General features: G+C 42.4%; 2 protein-coding genes across 6 annotated transcripts in view; one reads left to right on the top strand and one right to left on the bottom strand.

The window, feature by feature from the left end:
* dtnbp1b (dystrobrevin binding protein 1b) overlaps positions 1-22,746 on the top strand; it is a 65,106-nt gene extending 42,360 nt beyond the window's left edge. For 2 of the 4 annotated variants that reach the window (XM_026155642.1, XM_026155640.1), the window contains exons 2-4: positions 16,272-16,439; positions 18,975-19,118; positions 20,594-22,746. In XM_026155642.1, coding sequence (XP_026011427.1) covers positions 16,272-16,439; positions 18,975-19,118; positions 20,594-20,934 — 653 coding nt within the window. In that variant the 3' untranslated portion in view covers positions 20,935-22,746. Of the gene's footprint in view, positions 1-12,555; positions 12,905-16,271; positions 16,440-18,974; positions 19,119-20,593 lie in introns of those variants that run through there. The other 2 variants (XM_026155643.1, XM_026155641.1) reach the window with 2 other exon arrangements.
* Positions 22,747-24,840: 2,094 nt separating this feature from the next.
* The window catches only part of jarid2b (jumonji and AT-rich interaction domain containing 2b), a 105,856-nt gene continuing 104,030 nt past the window's right edge, over positions 24,841-26,666 (bottom strand). For both annotated transcript variants that reach the window (XM_026155637.1, XM_026155636.1), the window contains one exon: positions 24,841-26,531. In XM_026155637.1, coding sequence (XP_026011422.1) covers positions 26,298-26,531 — 234 coding nt within the window. In that variant the 3' untranslated portion in view covers positions 24,841-26,297. The remainder of the gene's footprint in view (positions 26,532-26,666) is intronic.

Here is a 26,666-nt window from a genome sequence, read left to right as displayed (position 1 = left end):
ACTTCCCGTTTTCCCTCTTTGTTTTTATGTTTTTGTGGATTTTCTTAGCAGAAAAGAAATATCAGGCCATGTGCACATCTGTGTCGCTGAATATGCATCAGCATGCTGTGGATACTCATTTATGTGTGCATGTGTGCGCGTTTGTGGGGGTGGGACCAATGTGACACTCCTGCTGTAACACCAAAACGACAGATAAATTGACAAAACAGCACAGTCACTAAACGAATAAGCAAGCGTTTCAAACTTAGCAGCTGATGCTGTTGCTAAAACCTATTGCTGCTAAAGGTATTGTCTAAATATGCTAATATAAATACTGAGCTTCTGCAGTAATATTTGTCAATCGTCAAAACTGTATAACAGAAAAAAAAAAGAAAAACGTAATTAATAATTAAAACAGGTCTATGTGTCACAATAAGTGTAAATGTCTTTAGATAAAAATCTAAAGACTTTTAGATTTTTACTTTCAGGAAGATAGCCGGGTTGGCCCTGGGTGTGGGACGTGAGTGATCATTTATGTGCTGCACGTGCTTGAGAAGGAAGCAATGTCATCAGCACAGAGGATATAAAACCCAGTTTTATGCAACATTCTGACAATTTCTGCATCTCCTCATCTCTACACAGCTGGTCCAGACAGAAAAGGCTAGCGACAGATACGAGACAGGCAATAATAGTAACACTTGTATTTGCTGCAGATCTATGTGATCACACATGTGTTGGCAAGAGAGGGATACCCATTGCATCCATCTACATTAATAAGGTCTGTTTGCAGATTTCTTAAAGACTACAGTAGTTGGTGGTAGTTGGTACACTGCTTCATTGAAGGTTAGCTTAAAATATTATGTGCTGACAAACTGTGAAGTTATTCAAATATGAATGTGTTTGACTTGAGGCTACAAGGTATACATTTTTGAACAGCAGAATTGAACCACGTGATCATGATGCACTCTTAACAGCCGCGGGACATACAGTACTAAATAGATGGTACTGCACCAGGCCACGGGCAAAAGAAAGTGAAACACTGGGAAAAAAGAAAAGATAATCAAACAACGAAGTACAGTTTGGGGTAATAAATGCCAGAGGGGCTTTATATGTGCAGTTTTATGTCATCATTGTGCAAATACTGTGGCCAAGATTAGGCTTTTACAATTCATGCTGCACACCACGACTGCAAATAAATGAGGATGTGAACGACAGACAAGAGCAACAAAAGAGGGATGAAGAGAATACTTGAAAAATAAGCAGTGACAGAGAGGAACTGGAGCTTAGCAAAAACAAAGAGATGTTGCTGATAGCTTCTGATATCTCTGTCAGTGTGAGAAAAACACCCTTGAACTGTTTAGTGTAAGACTTCAGCACAGATGAAGACATGAGCTCTCTGCTCAGCAGTTAACCCAGGGAACTGAAAAAAAGAGAAAGAACTGGCACGACAGTGTTCGTAAAATACCTTTTGAGTTTCACATCATTATTATGACACCTCAGTGTCAATATGTAGAGCAGTGCATCGTAACTGTGTCAATAACATCAGCCCTACAGGCTGAAATGCAACTGTTTTGTTTAGGAACAAAGCCTTTCATTTCTGCTTATGGACCTGCTCACACTGCAAGTTTGCAGTGACATCAAAATGTCATTGAAATGGAAATTGCAGTGAATTATGCAGAAGCTGCTATGTCTACATTATTCTACAATGCAGGACGAGGTGAGCGCTTTGCCTCGACCTCAGTTCAAGCGGGAAAACAAACAACTGTCAGGTTTTTTTGACATCCTCATCCACGTCGCTTTCGGTGTGATCAGTTCATGCTTAAAATTCCAGCCTAACGCTCAAAAACCAGCCTCGACGCACAGTGACTTCAGTTTTGTTCCCATAACTTGGTGAGTGGTCAGGTTCAAGCCCCCGCATGTAACAGTAATACGAATACACACAAACATTGACTTCCATTTCATCCTTAACCATAAATACTACTTGCCTAATTTTATAAATTAAATCTGACTTGATCCTCAAATTAAAACAAGTCTTGCCCTTTAAAACTGAATAAATAAATTCATGGGGACTTGCTTTTCGTCCCCGTTGAGAAGATGCATGGGTCCATGATGTCACTGTGTAAACACAAACAGATTCCCACAACATGAATCTTATCTGGAACACACACTCATATATACAGACAGATTATCTCAGTCTGCCTTTCGTTTACTCTGTCATCACAAGATGACAGCAGAGCAGCTCTTGAGATATAAAGGAGTCGCTTTTGTATATATTTATACAATAGTTGCATTATCCCACGTGGCTGCCTCTCGACCCAGGTTTATATGCACACATTTCTACCACGGTTATTCATAGACCTTTGTGTTTGCATTAGCATGGGCTCCTACAAAGAAAGCATGAAAGAAAGCTTCTCAATCCATAAAAAGGAAATTCATCAACTGAAAATTACACAAAATAACACATTATGGTCTCACACGACCTTCAGTTTGTGTTCTTCTTGGACATAAAGACTTTAACCGAAACATACATAGATAAATCTCAAATGCAGTTTATATTTACCTTACTGTAAAAATGTATTGCATTCTCGCTTCCACCTCTCATCAAAAGCACTTGTCTCTCAATTCAGGTGACGACAGAAAAATATGCAAACTTTAAATAATAAAAAGACCATGTTGCGTATGTGTCAGAACACCTGCTCTGGTTGAGCACGACTGTTTGTCTTTAAGCTAATCTATCATTTATCAACATCTCTAAATGAAAAGACCTGCAGTACACTCGCTCCCGCTCTTGCACTGACATGAGTTCTGATGAAAAATTCATCAAAGAGAACATGTGTGTGAGCCTTTTCTGCATGGTGTGGCAACTCTGTTATGTATAGACACACATAACACAGGCCCAAAAGTCAGCGCACTGCAGATTTTTCACGCCCCTTATGTTATAATATAAGCTCTAGACAGTTTTAAAAAGAGACAGTCGTGTCAGGGGTTTAAACTGAAGCATGCACTGGCTCCACTTGAAACTTTGCACATCTATTTGTAAGACGATTTTTACATTTTTATGCTCAAGTCATCCCACATTGTGCTTATGCTTCACTGGTTCTGTGTTTGATGCTGTACTTGTTATGCATGTATAACTCCACACTGTCTCTCACTTGATTGCTATGTTATAGCACATGCAGCTGTTTGTAGCGGGCAAGTCTGTACTCTTATTGGGGATACTGGCAAAATGACATGTGTTTTAGAAGGTGTTATTCATCACGTATGGTATACCCTTTAAGTCTACTTGTGCAGCAGTGGGGCAGAGTTTCTGCAAAACTGGCTGAAAGGCTCAGATGCATGTCATCCCAAAATCTCTTTCACCTATACGCGTCTCCTCCCTTTCATCAGCTTTGTAAAATAGGGAATAATCATGGAAAGGGTCAATAGGTCATTCTGGAGTGGCGTCTTCACTGAACACTTGCGGTTGTGTTTTGCTGAAGTAAGACTGTAATTGCATAGAAAAAAGAGGGCACCCTTGCATAATGCATCAAAGCCTGCATGAAATGTAAAATATTCGCATATTTTATGGTCCAAAACAAACTCAGCTTGTGTACAGATTCTAAATATATGAGCAACATGCATCTATTTATTTTCACGAATCCCAAATAATCTACAAGCACTGTAGTTGATTTAACCAAACTACAGTCCAACTGTAATATTCTAGCTTTTGCATGTTCACAATATCAGCATTAAAAAAAAATGCTGCAGGGCATGTGGTCAGTGATTTTGCTGTGTATTTTAGTCAGTGCAGTCTTCCAGAGATTTTAACTGCCTTTTTATAATTGCAAGGGTCAGGTTGGCTAGGTTTCCCAATTTACACCCAGTCATTACCACTTTACCCATCATTAAAAAAGACATCACTCTTATTGGTGTGATAAAAGCTCCCTTCAAGGCAAGCAATTAACGCACTAGAAAACGCTCCTCATCCTCCGTTTCTTTCCTCCTCTTTTCACCCGCTCTTTTGGCCTCTGTTAAGAGTTCAGAGGTTTCTGTGATGTAAGCCTTTTTAATTGTCTCCCGGGGAGACGGGTAAAAAATTTTTTTATCTGTTTCGAACAGTACAGCATGACATAGCCATACTACGTGAGCAGATGTGCTAAGCCTTTGTCGAGGTGTCATTTGTGTCCACCGTAGTTCAGCTCCTCGTTGTTAATTGCTAAGAGCCGACTGGCTGATAAATGATTTATTTGGCAGAGCAGGAAGTCTCTTTGTCCCATATTTATCTCTGTGCACAGAGAAGAGTATGGGAAATGTAATTTTTTATTACTCATTAAGACACAGTTAATCTCCATTTGAAAATATGTGTTTAGCAGCATTTAAAATTGCAAACGAAGCAAGACTGGAACTGCCAAATCCTGATTAGCCCGAGAATTCAATATCCACTTACTAGGAAGCGTCATTTCTCAGACCTGTCGGGAGCATTATATCACACCGGGCGTTTGGTATAAAAGACAGGCTCGATGCAGTCAGCAAAATCTGCATCAGAGAGCGTGATGAGTGCTCGTGTGGGCAGTGCATTTTGTAGGCAAACGAGAATGTTATTTTTTAACAGATTGTGTGAGGCGGGTAGTTTGACATGCTTGTGAGGAGCTAGAAGAGCTGTCAGGTGTTGTCAGATGAAACAACTCTTTCTCCCTCTCATTGCATTTCTCTTTCACCAGATATGAGGAATGTTTCAAGGCCATGTAAACTATATATAGTGGTCTTATGTAACTGTGGGTCACAAAGCTGCAGTTTGAAGAAAGGCAAGTACAGATTGTTAGAATTTGACAATAGACTGTGTAGAAAATGACTTATTATATGCTGGACAAATGCTGGATATGTCCCATATGCTTTTTAATTCTCTGTGGTTGACCCTATTTCGTTGCCCTGCTGGTGTAAACTTGGTCCTTTTAAGCATGCCTGTTGCATGACTTCATGTAGTATTGAATGTACGCATTTAAAGAGGCCAGATGCCTTACAGCAGTAGGAACGCATTTGAAAATGTCAGCTGTCAGCTAAAATATATTAATATTTTTTTCATATTCTGTGCATACAGTGCATTTGTGCATACTCATACATGCTGCTTCGGGCTCTTTAGATGATAACATTTAGATTTTTGAAATATTTAACTTCATAGTCGCAGAAGAAAACAAAAAGGACCTCCCAGAGCTGAAGCTCTCTGTATCTGTGCAGCAACAAGACAGTTTTGTACACAAAGAGTCAGCTGAATACCACATGATGAACATGGAGTTTGTCAGATAATTATGCAGATAAAGCCTAATGCATGTTGTCTTTCTTCACTATTGTGCCAAGTCAGATTAAAAGTGAAATAGTAAACGCATCCTTTCATGTGTCATGTTATATAATTGCATCTGTGGGTGGTAATGTGTGTTTCTGCGTTTGCTTTGGGATGTACGTCTTTGTCTTTCAGCTTTCAACAAACGGTCTGTGCTCATACGTATGTCACACACGTAGATACTTTTATTTAAGCATTTAATACTCTGGTTATGCTTTGGACTGTTTTTCTTTTTTTACCTGGACTGTAGCTATTTTCAGTCCCTCAAATCATTAACAGTTGATACTGCTGGTGCTTCAGTTATTTCAAAGATAGTACTTTATTAGCCATCTAGGTTCTGACAGCTCTGGCTTTACCCCTTAAAACCTAGAGATTTTGAGATTTCTACATCAGTGTGATTTTAGTTATCCTCCTGAAAATTCTAAATAAATTGCACAATACATGTTCAGAGTGCAAAAAAATTGCCAGCTGTTGCAAATATGATACAAATGAAGACTCATATACAATCTTACATTTGTTCAATATTTACAAAGGTATCAGTAGGTTCAGTAAACACTCCATTTCCAAAACAATCTAATTTAATGGTTCATGCTTTAAAGGGTTGAGTCTTTGCAAGATCTCCTGCAGTGTATATAGTGTCGTTTTTCCAATATTTAACCATCACAAACCTTAAAGCTGGGGAGGACAGTTTGAGTTGAGTTGATAACTCGTAACTAATTCTAGTAATTTGAAAAATTGTCTTATTTTTGTAACAGGTGGCTTTTCAGAGAACACAGTCGCACAAAGTTGACACCTAAAGGACATTTTAACAAAAGCTCAGTGCATGTTCAGCCTTATCCGAACACATTCTGCAAGGTTAGACTCACATTTACAGATGTAACCTTCACCCCTCTCACTTGTGATTGGTACATTCCTAATTCCAGCGTGCAGCCTTCTGCTGTGAATCGTTGGGCTGCTACAGTAGCTGACACCTCTGATTTGCTGCCAGGCCTAGTCGTGACCCATACGCTCTATTAAAGAGTGTGTGCGTATTCATGTGGGTATCTGCACACATTCCTGCCTGTCTAAGCAATTTGTCTCTTGTTCCTTTTATGTGACTAATTGACAGAAAACAGTAAAGCAGGTAAATAATAATGGCAGCTCGCTGTTTTGTCACATTAGTTAAGGATGTGTTTCAATGTGGAATCAGTCAAAAAGAATTATTCACACCAATTAGGGCCGTTTACTACACCATTACAGTCTACGTGGGGTCTCTGGAACGTTAAGCCATTTTTGGAATGAAAAATGTCCTGTTTTCTGGTAGAGTTTAGACTGTGAATGACTAAGCAGGAGGCAAAAAGCCCTCCTACAGAGCTTTGCCTTACATGTTGGTGTGCAGTTGCCTGGTTACATGTGTAGCTAGGAAAACTGATTAAATGTTTGTTGATACTCTCACTTGATTCAATATTCTACTGGTTACTGACAGAAACACTGACAAGAGCATTAATGTGTGCCATCTTAATTCATGTGGACAACGCAACCATTTAATTTCAAGGCTGGGGATCTATTCTCGGCTACTCAGGGAGGAGAGGGAAGCGGTTTCCTCCTCATGCTATATACAGTGGGAACAGAGTGTTGATGACCTCAACGGTGGATATACACTGAACAAAAATATAAACGCAACACCTTTGTTACTGCTCCCATTCCCCATGGGATGGACGTAGAGACCTAAAATTCATTCCAGATACACAATATAACCATCCCTCCCAAACAGTGGTCACAAATCAGTCCAAATGTGTGGTAGTGGGCACATCTGCTATAATGAGATAATCCATCCCACCTCACAGGTGTGCCACATCAGGATGCTGATCTGACATCATGAGTAGTGCACAGGTGTACCTCAGACTGCCCACAACAAAAGGCCACCCTGGAATGTGCAGTTTTTTGCGCTATTGGGGGTCTGGGGACCCAGAACCGGTCAGTATCTGGTGTGACCACCATTTGCCTCATGCAGTGCAACACATCGTCGCATGGAGTCTATCAGATTGTCAATTGTGGCCTGTGGAATGTTGGTCCACTCCACTTCAATGGCTGTGCGAGGTTGTTGGATATTCATGGGAACTGGTACACGCTGTCGTATACGCCGGTCAAGCACATCCCGAACATGCTCAATGGGTGACATGTCCGGTGAGTATGCTGGCCATGCAAGAACTGGGACATTCTCAGCTGCCGTCTGCCCTGAACAATGTGAACCATGATTCATCCGTGAAGCGCACACCTCTCCAACGTGCCAGACGCCATCGAATGTGAGCATTTGCCCACACAAGTCTGTTACGGCGACGAGCTGGAGTCAGGTCAAGACCCCGATGAGGACGACGGGCATGCAGTTGAGCGTCCCTGAGACGGTTTCTGACAGTTTGTGCAGAAATTGTTTGGTTGTGCAAACCAATTGTTCCAGCAGCTGTCTGGGTGGCTGGTCTCAGACGATCTTGGAGGTGAACCTGCTGGATGTGGAGGTCCTGGGCTGGTGTGGTTACACGAGGTCTGCGGTTGTGAGGCCGGTTGGATGTGCTGCCATATTCTCTGAAACGCCTGTGGAGACGGCTTATGGTTGAGAAATGAACATTCAATGCACGGGCGACAGATCTGGTTGACATTCCTGCTGTCAGCATGCCAATTGCACGCTCCCTCATTGCTTGTGGCATCTGTGGCATTTTGCTGTGAGACAAAACTGCACATTCCAGGGTGGCCTTTTGTTGTGGGCAGTCTGAGGTACACCTGTGCACTACTCATGATGTCAGATCAGCATCCTGATGTGGCACACCTGTGAGGTGGGATGGATTATCTCAATATAGCAGATGTGCCCACTACACACATTTGGACTGATTTGTGACCACTGTTTGGGAGGGATGGTTATATTGTGTATCTGGAATGGATTTTAGGTCTCTACGTCCATCCCATGGGGAATAGGAGCAAAAACAAAAGTGTTGCGTTTATATTTTTGTTCAGTGTAGTAAGGTGGTGGAAAGAATACTTCCAGGATCTCCTTGATCCCGCTGACATGCTTACTTTAGTGAAGTCTGGGGACGAGGGGTCGCCCATCACTGTGGACAATGAAGTAGCCAAAAAGCTCTCCGGTGGCCTAGGCCCTGGGGTGGATGTGATTTCCCCTGAGTTCCTCAAGGGTCTGGATGTTGTTGGGCTGTCGTGGTTGATACGCCTCTGCAGCATCATGTGAAATCAAGCCTCTGGATTGTCAGACTGGGATGACGGTTTAAGAAGGGGACTGGAAAGGGTGCTCCAAGTTCAGGAGCATTGCACTCCTGCTCTCTGGGAAGGTCTGCACTAGGGTGCTGTAGAGGCGAGTCTGCCCGTTAGTTGAACTTTGGGCCCCAAGAAGAACAAAGGGTTTGTTTTTTTTTGCTCTGGTTGTTGAACACTGGATCCTCTCTTTATACCCTTGAGGTTGTCTAAGAGTGCACAGGAGTTTGCCTGCCTAACCTATATGTGTTTTGAGGATGTGAAGAAGGCATTCGACTGTGTTCCTTAGGGCATCCTGTGGGGGTTCTCTGGGAGTATGGATGACTGGCCCATTGTTCTTGGCCATCCAGTTCCTGTACAGGAACTGGATGGCCAAGAACAATGGTGGCAGTAAGTCAGGCCCTTTCCCAGTTAAAGTTGAGAACCAGAGGGAGAAATTGCTTCCCCAAGTGTAAGAGCTAGAGAATCTCAGGAGATTGACAGATGGATGCAGCAGTGAAGCAGAACCTGTATCAGTCTGTTGTGGTGAAGAGAGAGCTCAGCGTGAAAGCAAGGCTATCGATTTAGCGGAGAGTCTATGTTCTTATCCTGACTTGGCCATGAGCTTTGGGGAATGACCAAAAGAATGAGATTAGACTGAAAATGAGAGAAAAAGCATCCAGTGAGAAAAAAAACAACTGTAAAAGACTCTTGGAAAGCCTGAAGAACTGTTGCTCAAGATTATATTAAAAAATGACAAAGTCTGAGTCCTTGGAAGTAAAATATAAAGAAATGAGCGTAGCTCAAGACTCAATAATATGTTAAATAGCCCAGGAGAAGTCAGTGAAAAAAATCTACAGCACAACACGTTCCTGCCTCATACACAGTGTTTTATTGTTTTCATTTTGTCTGAGAGGCCCCTCATTAGATACCCATCAGCGACTGAGGCTGCTGCATCATTGCGAACACTTATTTGATTACAAACCAGTGAAAACCAGTTTCTGCGTGCTCGCCAGCTGTGAATGCCTAGTGAGTAAAGTAACAGTTGTGTTTGTATGCCAGTACATTGGCATATTAGCAGAGACAAATTGACTGTAAATATTTTGAATCTGTGACGGAGACTTGTGATTTATGGGGAGGGAAAAGAGCTGGGAATGAGACATCTGCCCGAAACTTGATCCAAAATTTGGGCAGTGCAGATGTAACAGGTTCTGTAGAAGAGGATTTAATTTTGTTTCCATACAGCATCCCCATCCAAGATGCTTTTAAGTATAGCATTCCAGTCCATTTTAGTCACACACACTTTCTCCATACATGTACTCCATTTTTTTCTGTTCCACCTCATATTTATTCTGTGCACAGTAACATTTCAAAATACTGAATCTAAAGGTTTTTTTCAGTTGAAAGTAAACAAAAAACCACAAAGAAATCAATTGCCCACTGTAAGATTATGAAAGCATGAAAATAACGTGGTAAACTCCCCCACGCAGCGTGTACTCCACAGTGTAGCCCACACGGCAACGCGGCCCTCTCGCGAAAACATTTCAGGAGCAGTAGCAAAATGCTCCAAACGTTAATGTGTCACAAAAGCCGCACAATGATTCAATATCATTTTCCAAATGAATTTCCCTGGTTGGTAATAGAATGGGCCACACACACTTTATAACCATATTCATCAGTTTTCCACGGTTCAGTTAGGTTTCTGTGTAAATTAGGGCCAGCAGCAAACGTGGAGCGTTTTTGGAGGGAAAAAAAATGTAATATTGCAGGAAGATAAATAGGCTTGTTCTTCAAAATATCAGAGACGGTGAAAGAGCTGCAGTTGCAATCTGAATCTCGTGTCCTGAAGCCAAAAGTTCTCAATAAAACACTTTTACACTGCAAAAGCACCGCTATGATTAAAGGCTGTAGGAGGCTGAAAATTACATTTAAAACGTGCTGTGGATATGCAAGACACCTAACACATGCACACAGTTTTGTCGTTTTTGAACTCTGCTATATCCTAATCAGATGACACGTTTTATTTATTTATTGTCATGTATGTTATGTACTGTAAACAGCAGATAAGATGAAACTGCTTCAAAGCTGTTAGCACTTGACTGAGAGGAACTTCATGAAGCCGCCACAGTCGCGTTTTAGACACGAAAGAAGAAGTAAATTACAAACGAGACCCGTAGAGAGTTGCATGCCTGTGTACATGTGGGAGTAGTAAGGGTGGTAACAGTGAGCTTGAGCTGTTTAAAGATAAAGGAAGTAACAGCGAAGCCTGCAGAGTGCATGCACATGTGTAAATCAACCAACAATGCAACTTAGATTATTAGAAGCCAGCAGTCAGCATCAGAATACAAACAAATCATCCAGTCATGGTGAGGTCACACTTGAGCCACATAGAGAGAGAGGGTAGTCATTATATGTGTTTTATTTACATCACGGGGGCTGCCTTTGGCGGAAACCTGAACACTTGAGAGATATAGCGAGGCGCACAGAATCTAAAAATACCACGGCTGAGGGAGCAGGGCTTAAGAAGAAGAATAAGAAGCAGTGGCTGTCTCTACTGTCAGCCCTGCCTCTTGGTGTTCAGGCTGTGTGTTGCTGTCTCAGAATGAAATATTAGGCCTTTATAAGCAAACGGAAACAAATCCATGTGAGACCAGACGGCTAATTTAACGTGACAGATGAAACAGGGAGGGTTTTACATCAGATATATTGAATGTTTGATCTGTTTAGCGAGTCGGTGTGATGTAAAGTGTGCGAAACGGCCATAATGAGATCGTGGATGGATTCTTTGAGCTCTAATCAAAATAACAGAGGAGGGGGGGGATCATTTGTGCTTTGAGTTTTATTCATGGCTGAAAAATGTCACCAGTGCTTTGTTATGACGAACTAAAATGCAGCTTTTTTAAAATATCTGTAGCGTCTCGGAGTAGATGAAACAGTTATTTTCATAAAGGTAACACAGACTTTGACATCAAATAGGAATACTGCACTTCAGTTTTACATTATGTGGCATCTCCAGCACTGCCGTTAAGGTCGTGCCCTGTAGCCATGCCCCTGTTCTCCTGTCATCTCTCTCCAAGAAAAGCTGGAACACAAGGATGAAAACGTTTCCCACCCACACGTTCTGCATCTCGCTGCCACTCCTGCATTCTCTTCATGTCCTCCTGTGTATCACTCTGCTTTTCTAGCGCCTCACACTCATGCAAACGCATATATAGAAGCCTCCGAGGACCGGTGCATAAACGATGGCTCCAGTCCCAGGCAGGCTTCACAGGCAAGCTGGCTAGCAAGTCCACTGACGCCTTCATCCGTTTACCCGTTCATCTGTCCGTTTTAGGCTTCAAACCTAACCCCCTCTTCACTGGCAAAGCCCAAAGGCAGCACCTGATGTGTGAAGCGCACACCAAAGTGTGAATGAGTGCCTCAGCCGGGACTTGAATTGGCTGCTGATGATTTACAAAAAGACATATTTCCATTTGAAAAGGTTTCTTTAAGAGTTGCTTATCATCGCTGCTACTGTGTTTGTGCTCCGTCTGAATGCTCTTTTTACCTAAGGAGTCTCACCAAAGAGAATTCTGAAAGCTCTCTGATTAAAAAACCCTATTTTAAAAATGTGAGCCCAGTTTAGCACTGAGCCTCAAAACAGATCGAGCTAACCAAGTCTGCATGACTTGCTTTCTCGAAATAGGGTGTGAGAAAATGAATGTTTGGTCACATCTAGAGCTTGATTTTAATCCTAAAGACTGTAATTGCCCTCGGTGGCACGTCGGCCTCTTTAGTTTTCACCTGCAGACACTTCTTAGCTGCTTCTAACAGTATAGCTGCTAAAAAAAAAAAAGGGGGACAAAAATAGTGCACTTCCATATTTGGGTGCACGTTTACATGCCATATAAAAGAATACCGCACACTTGTAAACATAATGCAAATAAAGTGCAGACTGTGTTTTTATCACAGTAGTGGAGTTTATTGTCAATAAGGAGTAGGTACATTAAAACCACACACATAGAGACTCACACGCACAGTCGCCCACACAAGCATCCACACACACACATGCGTGCAGCCACACACACCCTGACACACCAGCCCCTTTTCCTGTGGGTTCTGCTTCCTGCATTTTGTAGAGCACGAACAGATGTTTCTGTAGCTCTGAAAGCAGATGATTTGAAATTCACACATCGTATTGAATCTGAACAAGAAGACTGAGTCTCTGTGGATTTGCTTTGCACACCGGAGAACCGAGAAAGAGAGCAAACTTTTCGGAGCACGTGATTTAAAGTGCGCTGTTTCCTCCTGTGCAGCTGAGAAAGAGAAAGCGTGTGAGGGGATGGTTACACTTTTCTTGGCCCTTTTTTTGTTTTTGAACGATGATTGTGGAAACCGATGCGCCGTCAGGTAGTAAAGTCGATGTTGCACTTCATGTTCATGTCATAATCTGCTGCAGGAAAATGATTGATTAAGATGTTTGGAGATTGTGTCGTTTTAGATTGCAGTGACACAAGTGCCACAGAATCCATTTCTTTAAATAAAATCGTTATATTACTCGACATCATATGCTATGACTAACATAATGCTGTTGGCTCAGCTCCCATGAATCATCCCCACGAGCTCACCTTTGCACGCGTGAATCATCTGCACATTTGTATACTATGTCCGTATGTGCGGCACGGCTTCAGAAATTTGTTGGGACTTAATGACTTGTGCTCTTCTACTAAACTCATCAGCACAAACTTAATCCTGCAGGCTAAATGAGCGAGAGCTAAAAATAGTCCCTGCAGCTACAGTGCCATGCGTAGCAGGATACGGTTGTCTGGTATATAGCAGTGATGGAAGAAGACCGGTGGGGGTGAATGGAGGGATGAAGAACTAGAAAGATGACAAAAGAGGTCTTCATTAAAAGTAGAGTGGTTTTCATTTAAGTGTTTTGAGGTGGGAGTACTGGCATAAACCATCACAGTGTACGCCATATTGGAGTATATTTATGTTCTGATTTATATTTGAACCTTTCGGGAATCATGACTTTCATGGCAGTTCTCAAAAATCTTTGTCTGCGGATCTGACGGGGAAAGGAATAATAAGCTTCCACCGGTAGGCAGGCAGACAAACAGATGGATGCATTCAGTCAGCAGGTACATAGATGATGCAAATAAATAGTCAGGGGAAGCTAATAAAGGATCGAGAATTAGATTAGAGACGGAGTGATTAAAAAAACGGGATCCTGCTCTATTGGTAATGCCTTCTGTCCACATGTCCTAATTATACCTAAATGCATTGCCCTGCTTCTCCCTTACTCCTGCTCGGTCTCCTGCTACTAACCCCACACAATGCTTGACAATCTTAACAAAGCTTCCCTGAGGCCCCTTATCTAATAGAGCAGTCTCTACAAGACACACACACAGAGACACACACATATGCATCGCAGCCAGCAGCGAGTTGAGGGGGAAAGATGAGGGAGTAATGGGACAAAGACAAGTTGTCAGATAAATGAGATAAATTAGACACTGAGTGAGGAACGACAGAGAAAGAGAGAGAGCTATTCTTTTCCAACTCTCCCAGGGTTGTTGCTGTGTGTGAGAGCTCTGGTGGGATCTCATTGTTCTTTTTTGTCCTTGTGTGTGTGTCCGTGTCCATCTGCTGCAAGCCACAGTGTGTTTTATCAGGACTGAGGTCTGGTGCTCGAGCAGAAGGACGCATGTGCAAATATATGCACTTGTGTTTAGGAAACACACAAAATCCTGCAAATGCACTCGTGATGGACAGTGTAGCAGATGTTAGTCTTTGTAGGTTTACTGTGAGCATCAGTGTCAAATTTCTTCACTGATTTTTGATATTAAATTCATTTTTTAAGCCTTCATTGATTCAATTTGATGTTTTTTGTCTATGTTAAACCAGGATCAAAGATATATGTCACCCATTGTACATGCGTTGGCATCTTGCCATAGTTACTTGGGGGGGGGCTTATATAATGCTGTCATTTATCAGCAGGAGAACAGAGAACTAAAGAGACAGCCAGTTGGAGACCCCAGGCTGCCACAGTGCCCACGCACACAGCATCATGTTTCCACTGCATCACTAGACATTAAATTAGCTTAAATTTGCTTCCTGGAGACGTACTTATTACTGCAAACCCTAAAACTAATCCTTAACCTGGTCTTATCCAGCATCCGACCTTAAAACAAGTCTAGATACTAACATTTGTAAAACTTTACATTGAAGTCATTGTAATAAGCATTAGTTTAATCAGGTTTTCAGATATAAAAATGTCCTATTAGTTAAAACATATGTTTCATTAACACCGTCACTAACACATCATATGAAATGTCATATTTTGAGACAATCATACGCACTTAAAGTGTGTAAGAAGTTGTTCCTCATTTCACCATTTCATGCTATTTTTTAATGGAACTTTTAGTATTTTTGTTTAGATTAGCATATGCATGTGCTATATAGTTATTAGTAGTTAATCACGCTTTTTTAAGCTACTGAATCCAAAGAGCTTACAATACCTTATCATGTTAATCTAAAGAGCTTGAAAAGAAATGTGACTGAAGAAGCTTCTCAGTGGCTTTTCTTTCCAAGCTCCTTAGATTACCACAACCTGGATGACGGAGAGTCTACACAAAATCTTATTGGGGTTATTTTACACTTATTGAGAGTGTGAAAGGGGTTTAACACCTATTACCTTAACAAGGACATTGATAGACATTGGAAGCTGGATGTCGAATATCGCCCTGTACTCCAGAGTTGACCGTGTTCCAGTAGCAGCAGTCGGAAAAACAGGCTCTATTCTGCTTCCTAGCAAGGTGGAGCCATTCATCCATCACTATGAATGCCTGGAGTACAACGCAGTAGCTCTTATTCCTCATTTAAAAAAAAGAAGAAGTAAAAACACAGCTGCAGCACATTAGAGTCTGGTCCGTGCTCTGTGTATGGCTTATTTACTGAATCACAAATACATAACGGGGGTAGTACAGAGCACACGTTTTACACATTTGCTGCTTTTTACGCTTACTTCTTACAGTCTTTAATTTCAAAGTTGAGATTGGTGTGGCTTCACTGGCTTTCCAAGTGTGAAATCTGACCTGAGGGGGCGTTGCAGCTGAAAATTGTGATTCCAACTTCCAAAACGTGAATTATCCTCCTCCTCCACCGTGAGACATTTTCAGCTTCCGGGAGATGGCCAAGCGGGCTGCTCAGGCCAATCACAGCCAGTCTGAAAAGTCAGAAAGTCAAACATTCAGTATATGACAGGCCCTTTTCATCTAAACCCTAATTTGTGTCAGATTCAGAGCTCTGAGCCTCGCCTTTGATGCTACAGTACCGCTCAGGATACAGTCGGCAGGTTTACCCTCATGTGCACTCCACTGAGTGTGTGCCCTCCTGTGAAACCGAAAGGAGACAGAGTTTGGAGGTAAAGAGGAGGGTAGACCTCAGAAAGATGGGCATTTTCGGTAATACCAGGGTTCTCATCATTAGCCTCCCATAAAGACTGATGAGCGTGAGTTGGCATCCTCCTTTCTCCTGTGTGATGAGTCATTAACAGTAAAACATTTTGGAACAGAAAATGAAGCGCACAGCAAGTAGGCCTTGAGCCAAAGACATCCAGAAAATGGACGGATGAGCTTACAGAGACTGTTAGATTTAAACTTCAAGTCATATTGCGCCATATAAAGCTGACTATAGCTACACTGCAAATGTAAATCCACTTTTGGTTCACAGTGGATTGGTAGTACTTACATTGTCTCACTTCATGTGTTTCTAGTGGAGCTGGATGCAGAGCACGCACAGAGAGTCCCCGGGGCGGAGCAAGGAGGGGGCCTGCCACCCCAGGTGAAGGTGAAAGAGAGGCAGAAGTTCTTTGAGGAGGCCTTTCAGCAGGACATGGAGCAGTACCTGTCTACCGGCTACCTGCAGATTGCTGAGAGGCGAGGTGAGGAGGAGGAGCGGTAAGGTCAGACGTTTTCTGATATTAGTTTAGTTTCCTAGCGCTCCGTCGCCTTTAGCGCAAAAGGAAGATGTTGAGGGTTTCAGGTTTCGGTAGTATTGTGTGCTAATTCTTTAAAGGTGAATGCAAAGGCGTGAATAAATTTCATTATCAGCTGAGACCTTCACACTTTAACCGCATACCATGAGATTGAGTCATAATGGCTTTACGTAGCGAGGAGAGCCTGTCACTTAACACACGAGTAGAGTCATTACATTTTAAATGATGCCACCATGATATATAAACGTACTCTGGGATTGTAACAGAATCCCGCTGCGCCTCCATGTATTTGCTGCCAAACGTCTACTGAAATACCCAAAGCATGTGCAGAAACAGCTCCCCGCACTGAGAGATGTTACAGACTCCACTGGCCAGTGTTTGTAATGTGATTTTTCTTCTTCTTTCCCTCATCTGCCCTCCTCCCCACATCACCCTGGAAATGGCTTAGAGAAGCTTGTGGAGAAGTAAGGACGGAGGGAGAGATGGAGCAAAAGGAAAGAGATTTAAGGAGCGTTCACTGAAACTCAAAAGGCTTTTTTATCAGTGCAGTGAGCGGAATAGTCACAGCTCATTATCCGAAGAAGCGTAGCACTGTATTGGCTCTTTTATATTAGTGGTACAAAAAGACTGGACATGTTTATATTTAAAGTGGTTAAAAAAATAAAATAAAAATCACCTGAAACCAACACCTCTCCATGACCAATGAACACACAACTCATAACCCTTAATATAGCTGTAAATCCCTACAGCAGGGCGGCGCTACTGAAGAGCAAAGATACAGCTGGAGACTCCGAGAGCGAAAGGGAGGCTGCAGATGTCATAAGCCGCTGAGCCATCAAAAGCTAGTCCCAAGGGTCTTACACACACACACACACACTCACTCACACACTCACTCACTCACTCACTCACTCACTCACTCACTCACTCACTCACTCACTCACTCACTCACTCACTCACTCACTCACTCACTCTCTGCAATCTCACTGCAGGCAGAGACAGTCCTTCCCAGCAGGAGAACCTTTTAGGCAAGGTCACGGTGGTGCTAAAAGAAGAGCATGTTAGAGGCAGTCACATGGAAACGATGCTCTCAACGTGGTGCTTCCTGGACCTAGACTTTCACATAACATAACCACAGCTGTCAGTTGTGTATCCATGTGTGTGTCTTCCCGTTTGTTTGCCTATTTATTACATGGAGGAAACGGAGCTTTAAAAGTGAAACAAAACATCCTTCATGCTATGCTTTACGAGGCCGAAGAGCTACTATGGAGGCGACTGCGTGGCTGACAAAGCAGATACGGAAGCGCCTGTCCACCGAGGCCCACTGAGCAGTCTTTAGGCAGAATCAGAGCCTGAAACGTGTCACAGAAAGCACCACTGCTGTCCTCACTGAGCAGAGGAGATAAACGTGTTTGTTTCATTTATTCACTTTCTGTGCGTACGCATCAACAGTCACTGTGTATATAAACTTAATGTGCGCGTGCGGACATTCAGGCGAGTTACCCAAGTTGAGGCATCTGAAAAGACGGCGCTCTCCTGTGTCTGTGTGGGATCTTTTTGTGTTTTGTGTTACTATTTAAAGGGCAAGGAGACCTTGGGGCAGTCTCCACGGGAAATAACATTCCCCTTCTGTTTTTTTCCTCTTTCTTTCCTCTTTTTTTATTCTGCTCTCCCTCCCTGTGCCGCCCTTCTTCTGCTCTCCTCATTTCTTTGAGGTACGGTAGCCAATGGCGTCTTATCTCACTGCTCTGCAACAACCAGTCATGCTGCTTCTTCCTCATGCTCTCACAACCCCGTCCCCTCATCCTCTTAGTGTACCAACTGGCTGTTTACGACGCATGTGGCACATCACGATGTGGTGGGTGGGGAGGGTGGAGAACCCCCTCCACCCTCCCCACCTGTGCAAGGCGGTGAATCCAGGCTTAGCTGTAGTGTAACAGGAGTTTCCAATCAATCTATGTATTGGTGGACTATTAAAACATTAGACCCATTAAACATTCTGATGTGCTGCCTTGCTGTCAACAACCACACATTTGTGCTTTCATATATAATAAGAACGTCAGCAATCTGAAAGAAGCGCCTCAGGAAATCAGATTTCTCAAGTTTGTCAGCTATCTCTTTAAATCTCTTTCACATGCTTTAAATCACGATGTCTATTTTTAACTTTAAAGCAATATTCAGGCATTTCAGAAGTACTCTTAGCCTTCACGGGAAGAATGTTGTTACTTCAGTTAACGATACCTGCAAATTCAATATGCTGAATTTCCAGGTATTTCCTGTAGGCATGCTTTTGATGTTAAGGTAAACCAAATATGGTTTGTATGCATTATATACAAGCTTATCCACTTTGAATGCCATCCAGCTTGAACATGCCCATTTGCTTCTGCAAGAAAAAAACAATCCCACTGTTGCTGGACTCAGCCCGTGCTGCCGCGTTCTGCTGCAGTGTTCGCTAATACCTCATTTACCCTTTGCTGTGTACAGAACCAATAGGCAGCATGTCATCCATGGAGGTGAATGTGGACATGCTGGAGCAGATGGATTTGATGGACATGTCTGACCACGAGGCTCTGGATGTGTTTTTGCACTCTGGAGGAGAGGACAACAGCGCTGCCTCGCCTGTTGCAGGTCGGAAGCCGTGCACACAAAGAATGGCTGTAGCCTGAAGTAAACAGACTGGTTATTGTTATACTGGCTTTTGATTCAGTGCATAAAACTCACTTAATCTTAGCGATAGCGTTCTCAAACTGTGCATTAAAGTACCACCCGGGTTCATCTACAACAAATCACATATCTGCATTTGTATTTGAGACTACGTGGACTGATGTCAGATATATGTTCCGTCATAAAAGCACAGTCCAGATGTTCAACTGTCAGTTGTTTTACCCTAAAAGGACATGAGATATACACTCACTTGAAGATTTATTAGGTACACCTGCTGGTAATGGGTTGGACCCCGTTTGCCTTCAGAGCTGCCTTAACTCTCCGCTGCACAGATTCAGCAAGGTCCTGGAAACATTTCTGGTGTTGTCTTCTGATACCGTAGCCCATCTTCAAGTTTATTATTATTTGAATTACTGTTTCCTTCCTATCAGCTTGAAACAATCCTGACCTCTGCCATCACCAAAGTAGATCAACAACATATTTTCACCCAGAGAACTGCTGCTCACTGGATATTTCCTATTTTTCAGACAATCCTCTCTAAACCCTAGAGATGGTTATTTCAGAAAATCCCAGTAGATCAGCAGTTTGTGAAACACTCAGACCAGCCCATCTGGCACCAACAACCAAAGTAACTTAAATCACATCTCAGGGGAAACTGGCATCATGGATTTGCAGCCAACAAATCTGCAGCACCTGTGTGATGCTGTCATGTCAATATGGACCAAAATCTCAGAGGAATGTTTCCAGTGCCTTGTTGAATCTGTGCTACGAAGAATTTAAAGCATTTCTGAAAGTAAAAGGGGGTCCAACCCTTTGTCAGGTGCAAGGTGAGTGCAATTTCCCACCGATCGTCCATCCATTCACTTCCGCTCATCCCAGCTATTGTAGGGCAAGAGGCAGGGTGCACCCTGAACAGGTCGCCAGCCTGTGATTCATAACAAATTCACTGAAGCAGAAATCTGACAAGCACACCACATGATGTAACACACGATGCACCATCAGCATCTGTCCAGATCTGCTGAGGAAACATATTGTTGCAGTCAGTAATCTTCAGCATCTGAGTTCCTCTTCGTCTGATGCTACACTTTCTGTTTACAGTCGATCAGTCCGTTGCAAGTTTGAACTAAAGCTGTGAAGTCATTCCAAAGAAATGAGAGCAGTTGCCTCATTTTATCTGCAGCAGCCCTCGGCCTGAGACAGCAAGTAAATAATAAATAACCATAAATAATAGAATTATTTGGGTTATTTAAGGGAAGTGGGTCCAGTTACGCACAGACTCAGAGACATAGTTATTGTCTGTCCTCCTGCCACCCTATCAAAGTCAACTATTTAATTTCTGTTTATTTAACTGTTATTTAAACTAAGAAGTTCAAAAAATTAAGAACAATTTTTTTAGTTCAAAGTGTGAAGTTACCCACTTCCCCCCTCCTGTCTTTCAGGTCCAGACGTCGAGTCCTTCACCACAGAGATCAGCCTCCAAGTTCCCACCCAGGCTGAGCTACGACACAAGCTCTCTTCATTATCATCCACCTGCACTGACTCCGCCAGCCAGGACACAGAGGCCGGGGAGGAGGACGAGGAGGAAGAGGAGGAGGAGAGTGAGCAAGGAGGAGGAGGGGGGGGCGTTGGGGGATCAGGAGGAGGAGGAAGGAGGAGAAGACCCCCTGTGGTAGTGACCCTGGATGAAGAAGAGGTGCACCCTGACACGGTGCTGGTGGACAGGGCGGAGCGCGAAGATCAGACCAGCAAAGACTGTGAGGAAAGCAGGCCAGAGGTTTGAGGAGAGGCGGAGTGAGACACAAGCACCCAACAGCTGCCAAATCAAACTCAGAACCATATTGGCTTTGTTCTTAATATTCCTCTCATATGTCAGAGAAACATATGATAGAAAGTGCAACCTCAGTGCACTAACTGCCACATGACCTTACCTTGAGAGACGCCAGTTTTCAATTCTAATTGATCTTATAAAACTGTTTGTTTTATTTTTCCTTTTCAGCATAACGTCATCTAACGGCTGAGCGATTCTCCTGTTTCTTTGTTTCTCCTGCTGTATGTCGAGGCCTGTTACTGATTAACGACTGAGTAATGAGGACATAGAAACACACCAAAAATCACCCACACGACCCTTCTGCTATGCTCCATCCTTCACTGCGCTTATAGACTGCAGCGGTCATGTGTTTCCCATTATTGCTTGTGTTGGAGATTAAGCGTGGAGCCTAAAGTACCCCATTTGGCCAAAATAAAGAAGCTAGCTTTTAAAATCTAACTGCAGGTCAGAAATGTGAAGTCAGTTTTTAATCTGTAAAAGAAATGTTGCCATGCAAATTCACCCGCCAAAGATTTTATACTTTATAAAATCCACGTGTGTAAAACCACGGGGATAGCTTTGGTTCTGTTTGCACAGGTTTTCTCATGTATGTGCTCTATGAAACTGTTCTAGGGGTTAAAGCTCTGAAATGAGACTTTCAATTGTGCAATTTCTCTTCCACAATTCATTTTAGTGCAACAAATGCAAAGATGCACTACTCAAAGAAATGAAGGGAACACTCGATCATCACTTGGTATGACACAAAGTCATTTAAACCTCAGCATATCAGTCTTTCCTTTCATTTGAAGCAATGCTGCAAGTGAGTTTTTCTCCAGTCCAGCTCCTCTAGGACTGCAAAATGACCTCCAGCTGAGCTGCTCGTGCATGTTTCTCACCAAACTGTCAGAAACAAACTCCACGAGGGCCCGATGTGCTTCAGTGCAGAGCCCGGCACCGTGCAGCTCAAGTATATCCGCCTGAGATCTGCCATCCTGGAGGAGCCGGACTGCTTGTGCAACCTGAACAGGCTGGAGGTACGATCCTCATGCTAGCAGCTGTGATAAGGAGTAAAAAGACAAACTAGAGGATTAGGAGGGATAAGGAGAGAGGATTTTTGTGGTGGTAGTCTTGTTGTTGCCTCTGGTAAACCCGTTATCACTATGATTTGCACCAAAGCAGCTGAAATGGATTCACAATGCTTTCTGCTTCCTAGCTGGACAGACTTATATCACTGAAGTTCAACCGACTATGATGCTCGAGCGTTCCCTTAATGTTTTCTTTGAGCAGTGTACTTATTGATCGCTTTTTTCTGAAGAAAAAGGATGAATATTTTATCACTTTCTGAAACTAAAAAGCCAAAAGCATTTCTTTCACTGTTTTTAAAGTCTTCTAGATCACGTCGGATGTAAACTAGTTCAAAATGGTTTTGTGCCATTACCCAGTAGAAACAAAGCTTAATAGCAGGCAGGCACCTGACAGTGGTTTCTGAAACACATTGTATAGCAGACATGTGGGTGGAGATCGGGTACAATGATAACAATGACTTACCACACACACACACACACACACACACACGACAGTTAACCTTTGCCATTCCTTTGATATGTGATCTCTGGGTGAACTACTTCTGTTGAACGAGGACCAAATCCCTGCTGTGGACAGTGTGCTATGCACCGGACAATGTCCAGAAGACTGAACTGCATCCAGACCTCTGTGTCTGCAGTTGTTGACATTTGCCTAAAATTTCTGACTTGTTGCTAATAAACATTTGTCTCCCGGCGTTGTTTAATTTTCATCCGAGTTACAGCAGTAAGAAAAGAAAAGTAAGAAGTCTTGTTTTATAGTCCTACCATTTAACAATGGAAAGCTAACACAGTAAGAGAATAGACAGAGCGTTATTATTAAGGGGAGAAAGGATAATTAAATATTTTATTTTGTGTGAGTTGAATTTCTGTGTATATTCATTGTTTAAAAAAAAAAAAAAAAGGGTAACTGGAAATTAGGGGAAAGCAATACAAGAGCTCAAAATGACTTTGAGGCTAAAAATGAATGCCTTGGTTTATTGTGAACAGTAAAGAGTCTGTGTCGATACACAACAGTGCGCTTTAACAGGTAACTGTGATGCTCATTTTGAGCCCCATGCAGAGCGTCCATGTGACAGAGGATGCTAGTGATAGGGTGAGGTGGAGGCAGTTGGTGCGCTGTGGTGACCAAAAGGGAGCAGATGAGAGGAGCAGGATTCTGCTGGGAAAGCTTGCAATATGATTCACAGTTCAGAATAATCCTCCTTTGTCTCATACAGGGCCCCATCATGTGCCTGAAACTAGCTTTATCTGATTGGCTGCATGCCACAAACAAAGTCTGGACGGGGGTGTTGAGATGACCATATGACCATCATACAGAGTAAAGACTGAAACTAAAAAAAATTTAAGTGGCGAAAACAAGTTTCCATAAATTATTTTTTTTCCCTCAGAATTTAAAACAAACACTGCACATAAAGTTCAGTTTAACTTACTGAACCAAAAACCTGAAAAAATTAAGATGATTTAAAAATATTAAAATCTAATTGATTTTCTGTCAATTACCAATAACTGAATAAGTTTTAGGTCACGCTCCTGGGTAGATACTCCCAGAGGTAAGTGAGAAAAGACTGAGGTTATTTCAAAATGCCATCGTCCATCCCAGGGTCATGGGGAGGTTGGAGCCCATCCCTGTTGTAATGGGGTTCGAGGTGGAATATACGCTGGACTGACTGCCAGTCCGTCGCAGGGCTAATGAGTCTCCACATCCCTAAAATATCCATCTAATGTTACAAATCTCTGAACTGTGAATTATGACGCAGTTTGGAGAGTTTCTCCTCGCCATCCAGTCGGAAATCAGCACACCAAGAGACACACGAGCAGGTTGGAAAGAAATGACAGTGAATTGTCAGTAAGTTTTTATTAAACCTTAAGTACAAACTGCAAAAGTAAAAAACAGTCAATTTAACCAACATGAGACTCTCTTTCCGAATGAAGGGAAAGGCCGAGTTACCAAATAAATTAAGTCACCAAAGACCCCACTGTGAGCAAAGTAGTTTATACTGTAGAAAAGGAAGGAAAAAAACAAAGAAAAAAATAACTGAAGGACAAACAAAGAAAATCCCATCTGAATAAAATATATTGTAAGGCCATAAAAACTTGACAACCACTTTTTTTTTTTTAAATGTTGAAAACACCCGACTTGGTATGTCATTAAATAGTCCTAAAACAGTTCAGTCTTCTGCAAGGGACAACAACCAACAAACTGGATTATAGGATTTTTTTTCCTTGACAGTCACCACTGGCAAGCTCAGTGCAACATGAGTAGCTACTACATTTTTGTTGAATTTTCAGTAATGAAAATGTAAAAACCCATTTTTTTGTGTGAACATATCATTTTTTTCCCTTTTCTTTAAAAAAGTAAAGCTAAACAAACAAAACTAGATCAGGAGGCCAGGGAGGAGGCGGGGCAGGTAAGGGGGGGGGGGGGGGGGGGGCAGTCGTTGGCTACTCGATATCTTCTTTCTTAGCGATATAAGCAGCACTTAAAATTTTTATACACATTTACCAGAGCAACCCTGTAAGCGTCAAACTCACATGGATGAAGAAAGGGAAAAACGTAAGGCTTTTTCTTCATCGACCACTCTCCTCTGGAACACTTTCTCTCTTTCTCTGGTCCTTCCTTTCTTTCTTACTCAACCCCAGAAAAAAAGGCTCAAGTATTTAAAGAAATTTACAGGATTATGTACAAAAAAAAAGTTGATGTTTGTTTGCGTTGGGCTTTTTCTCCGCTCTTAAAAAAAGAAAAAAAAATCACTAATATATCTGGAAAGGGGAAAAAATAAAAAAAAAATAAAAAAAGACAGTAGAAGAAAGAAAAACTTGGATTTGATATTTCACATTTTACACTCTTTGACTAGTGGCTCTACTTGAGATAACACATTAGATCAACAAAGCTTAAAAAAAACCCAAATAATAATAATAATAATATAATATAATATTAATGTTTACTGGTACAGATGAAACAAGAGGACTGGAAGAATGGAATGTTAACACGATTGCACATCTAGAACCAGAAAAGCCCGACGAGCCTTTCTGCCCTGTGGGGGTCGGGGGGCGCGTGAGCTAGCAGAGTGAACCAATAGCAGGCGCCAACCCCCAGATTTTTTTTTTCCTCCTTTAAAAAGAATTTTGTGTTGTTATACAGTAATTATAACCAACAGCACCAATAAAATGGATCTCCTTGCTAAGTATCAGGCACCATTTCCACTTGCTAGTGAAGAAGGGATCCCTCCATACTACAAGGAAGTGAGGTGACCTTTTCACAGGTCAAGCAGCTGCAGCTCTGCCCCTCTCACGTCCGCCGACGAACAGAAAACAAAAAAGAAAACGTCCACAATGATGACAAAAATAAAAAATATACACAGAAAATTTCTCACGACAAAACAAAACTATCGAAAAAAGAAAGCTAAGATTCATAAACTGAACTTGGGGAAAAAAACAAAAACAAATTGTAGCCAACCAACAGTAAACCAACATCATCTGTCTTTCAAGTTTTTTTTACCTTGCATCTCCAACCCACATTTCATTAAAAAGAAAGAAAAAATAGGCAGGAACTGCATCAAGAATACATTAAAAGTGATTCCTCTTCCTCAAATAAAGGACAGAGAGAAACTTTGGGCAACTACTTGATGTCATTTTCATTTCACAAAATCATGGGAGGGAGGGAGCGGTGGTGAGTGGGGGGAAGGCCGCCTTTTCATTCCTCCTGTGTTCACAGTTGAGGGACATGTGATGTATCAGTATCATGGGTGAGAGGAAGGCAGGAAAGAGTGATGCAAGAAAAAGGTAATTATTGTAACCTATCAGCTGAGGAAGGGTGGAGGTGGAGCTAAAGGGTAAAATGAGGCCTGTCAAGTCTGTGAACATTATACTTAATGCTTTCAATATTGACTCGGAGAGAGAGAGGTGTGTGTGTTCTAAAATCATCCAAAATAAAAACAAATTCTTCTTTCACACTAGTGCAAAAAAGACATCTTGCTTTTCTCTTTTTAGTTCCTTTTCCTTATAACAAGCCTGTCATTACTAAAGGAGAGGAGAATCTCTTGCTTATTAAAGAGATGGAGACTGAGGTCAGGCAAGGGGGGTCTTCAAAGCTCAAAAACAATCTCTAACATCGGGCGGTGAAGAAGGAGCGGTTTGATAGTGATCCTGCTTACTGTGGAAAAACAAAAACACAGGGATTCAGAGAAGTGGAGGGGGTGTGGTGGGATGTGGGCACAGCACACATGGGTGGCAATGTTGAGGCGTCCCGCCTCAGGACACGGCAGCGGCCTTGGGCATGTGGCTGGACGACAGGCGGGCCAGAGACACCTCTACGGTGGCGCGTTTTCGGGGTCCTCGCTTGGCTGGCGATGCTTTGGCAGGGCTTAAGCCGTGGCAGGGGTCCCCTCCTCCGCCACTAACAATGACTCCTCCAGCGTCGATGCTTCCTCCGTTCTTCAACATGGCTCGTCCGCACACCTGGCTCACCAAACTGTTGATTTGCTCCTGTGTGGCAAAAGGAAGCAGAAAAAAGTGAGAAAAAAGGTGGTAATGAAGCAAATGCACACAAATCAAGAGCAGAAGGTAAAATGGAATATGGCAAAGTACAGGTGTGTCTACTGTTAAAAAAACAAATAAAAA

This window comes from Astatotilapia calliptera, chromosome 22 (assembly GCF_900246225.1).
Source record: "Astatotilapia calliptera chromosome 22, fAstCal1.2, whole genome shotgun sequence".
Classification (NCBI taxonomy): Eukaryota; Metazoa; Chordata; class Actinopteri; order Cichliformes; family Cichlidae; genus Astatotilapia; species Astatotilapia calliptera.
This window is presented reverse-complemented; position numbering and strand designations above follow the sequence as displayed.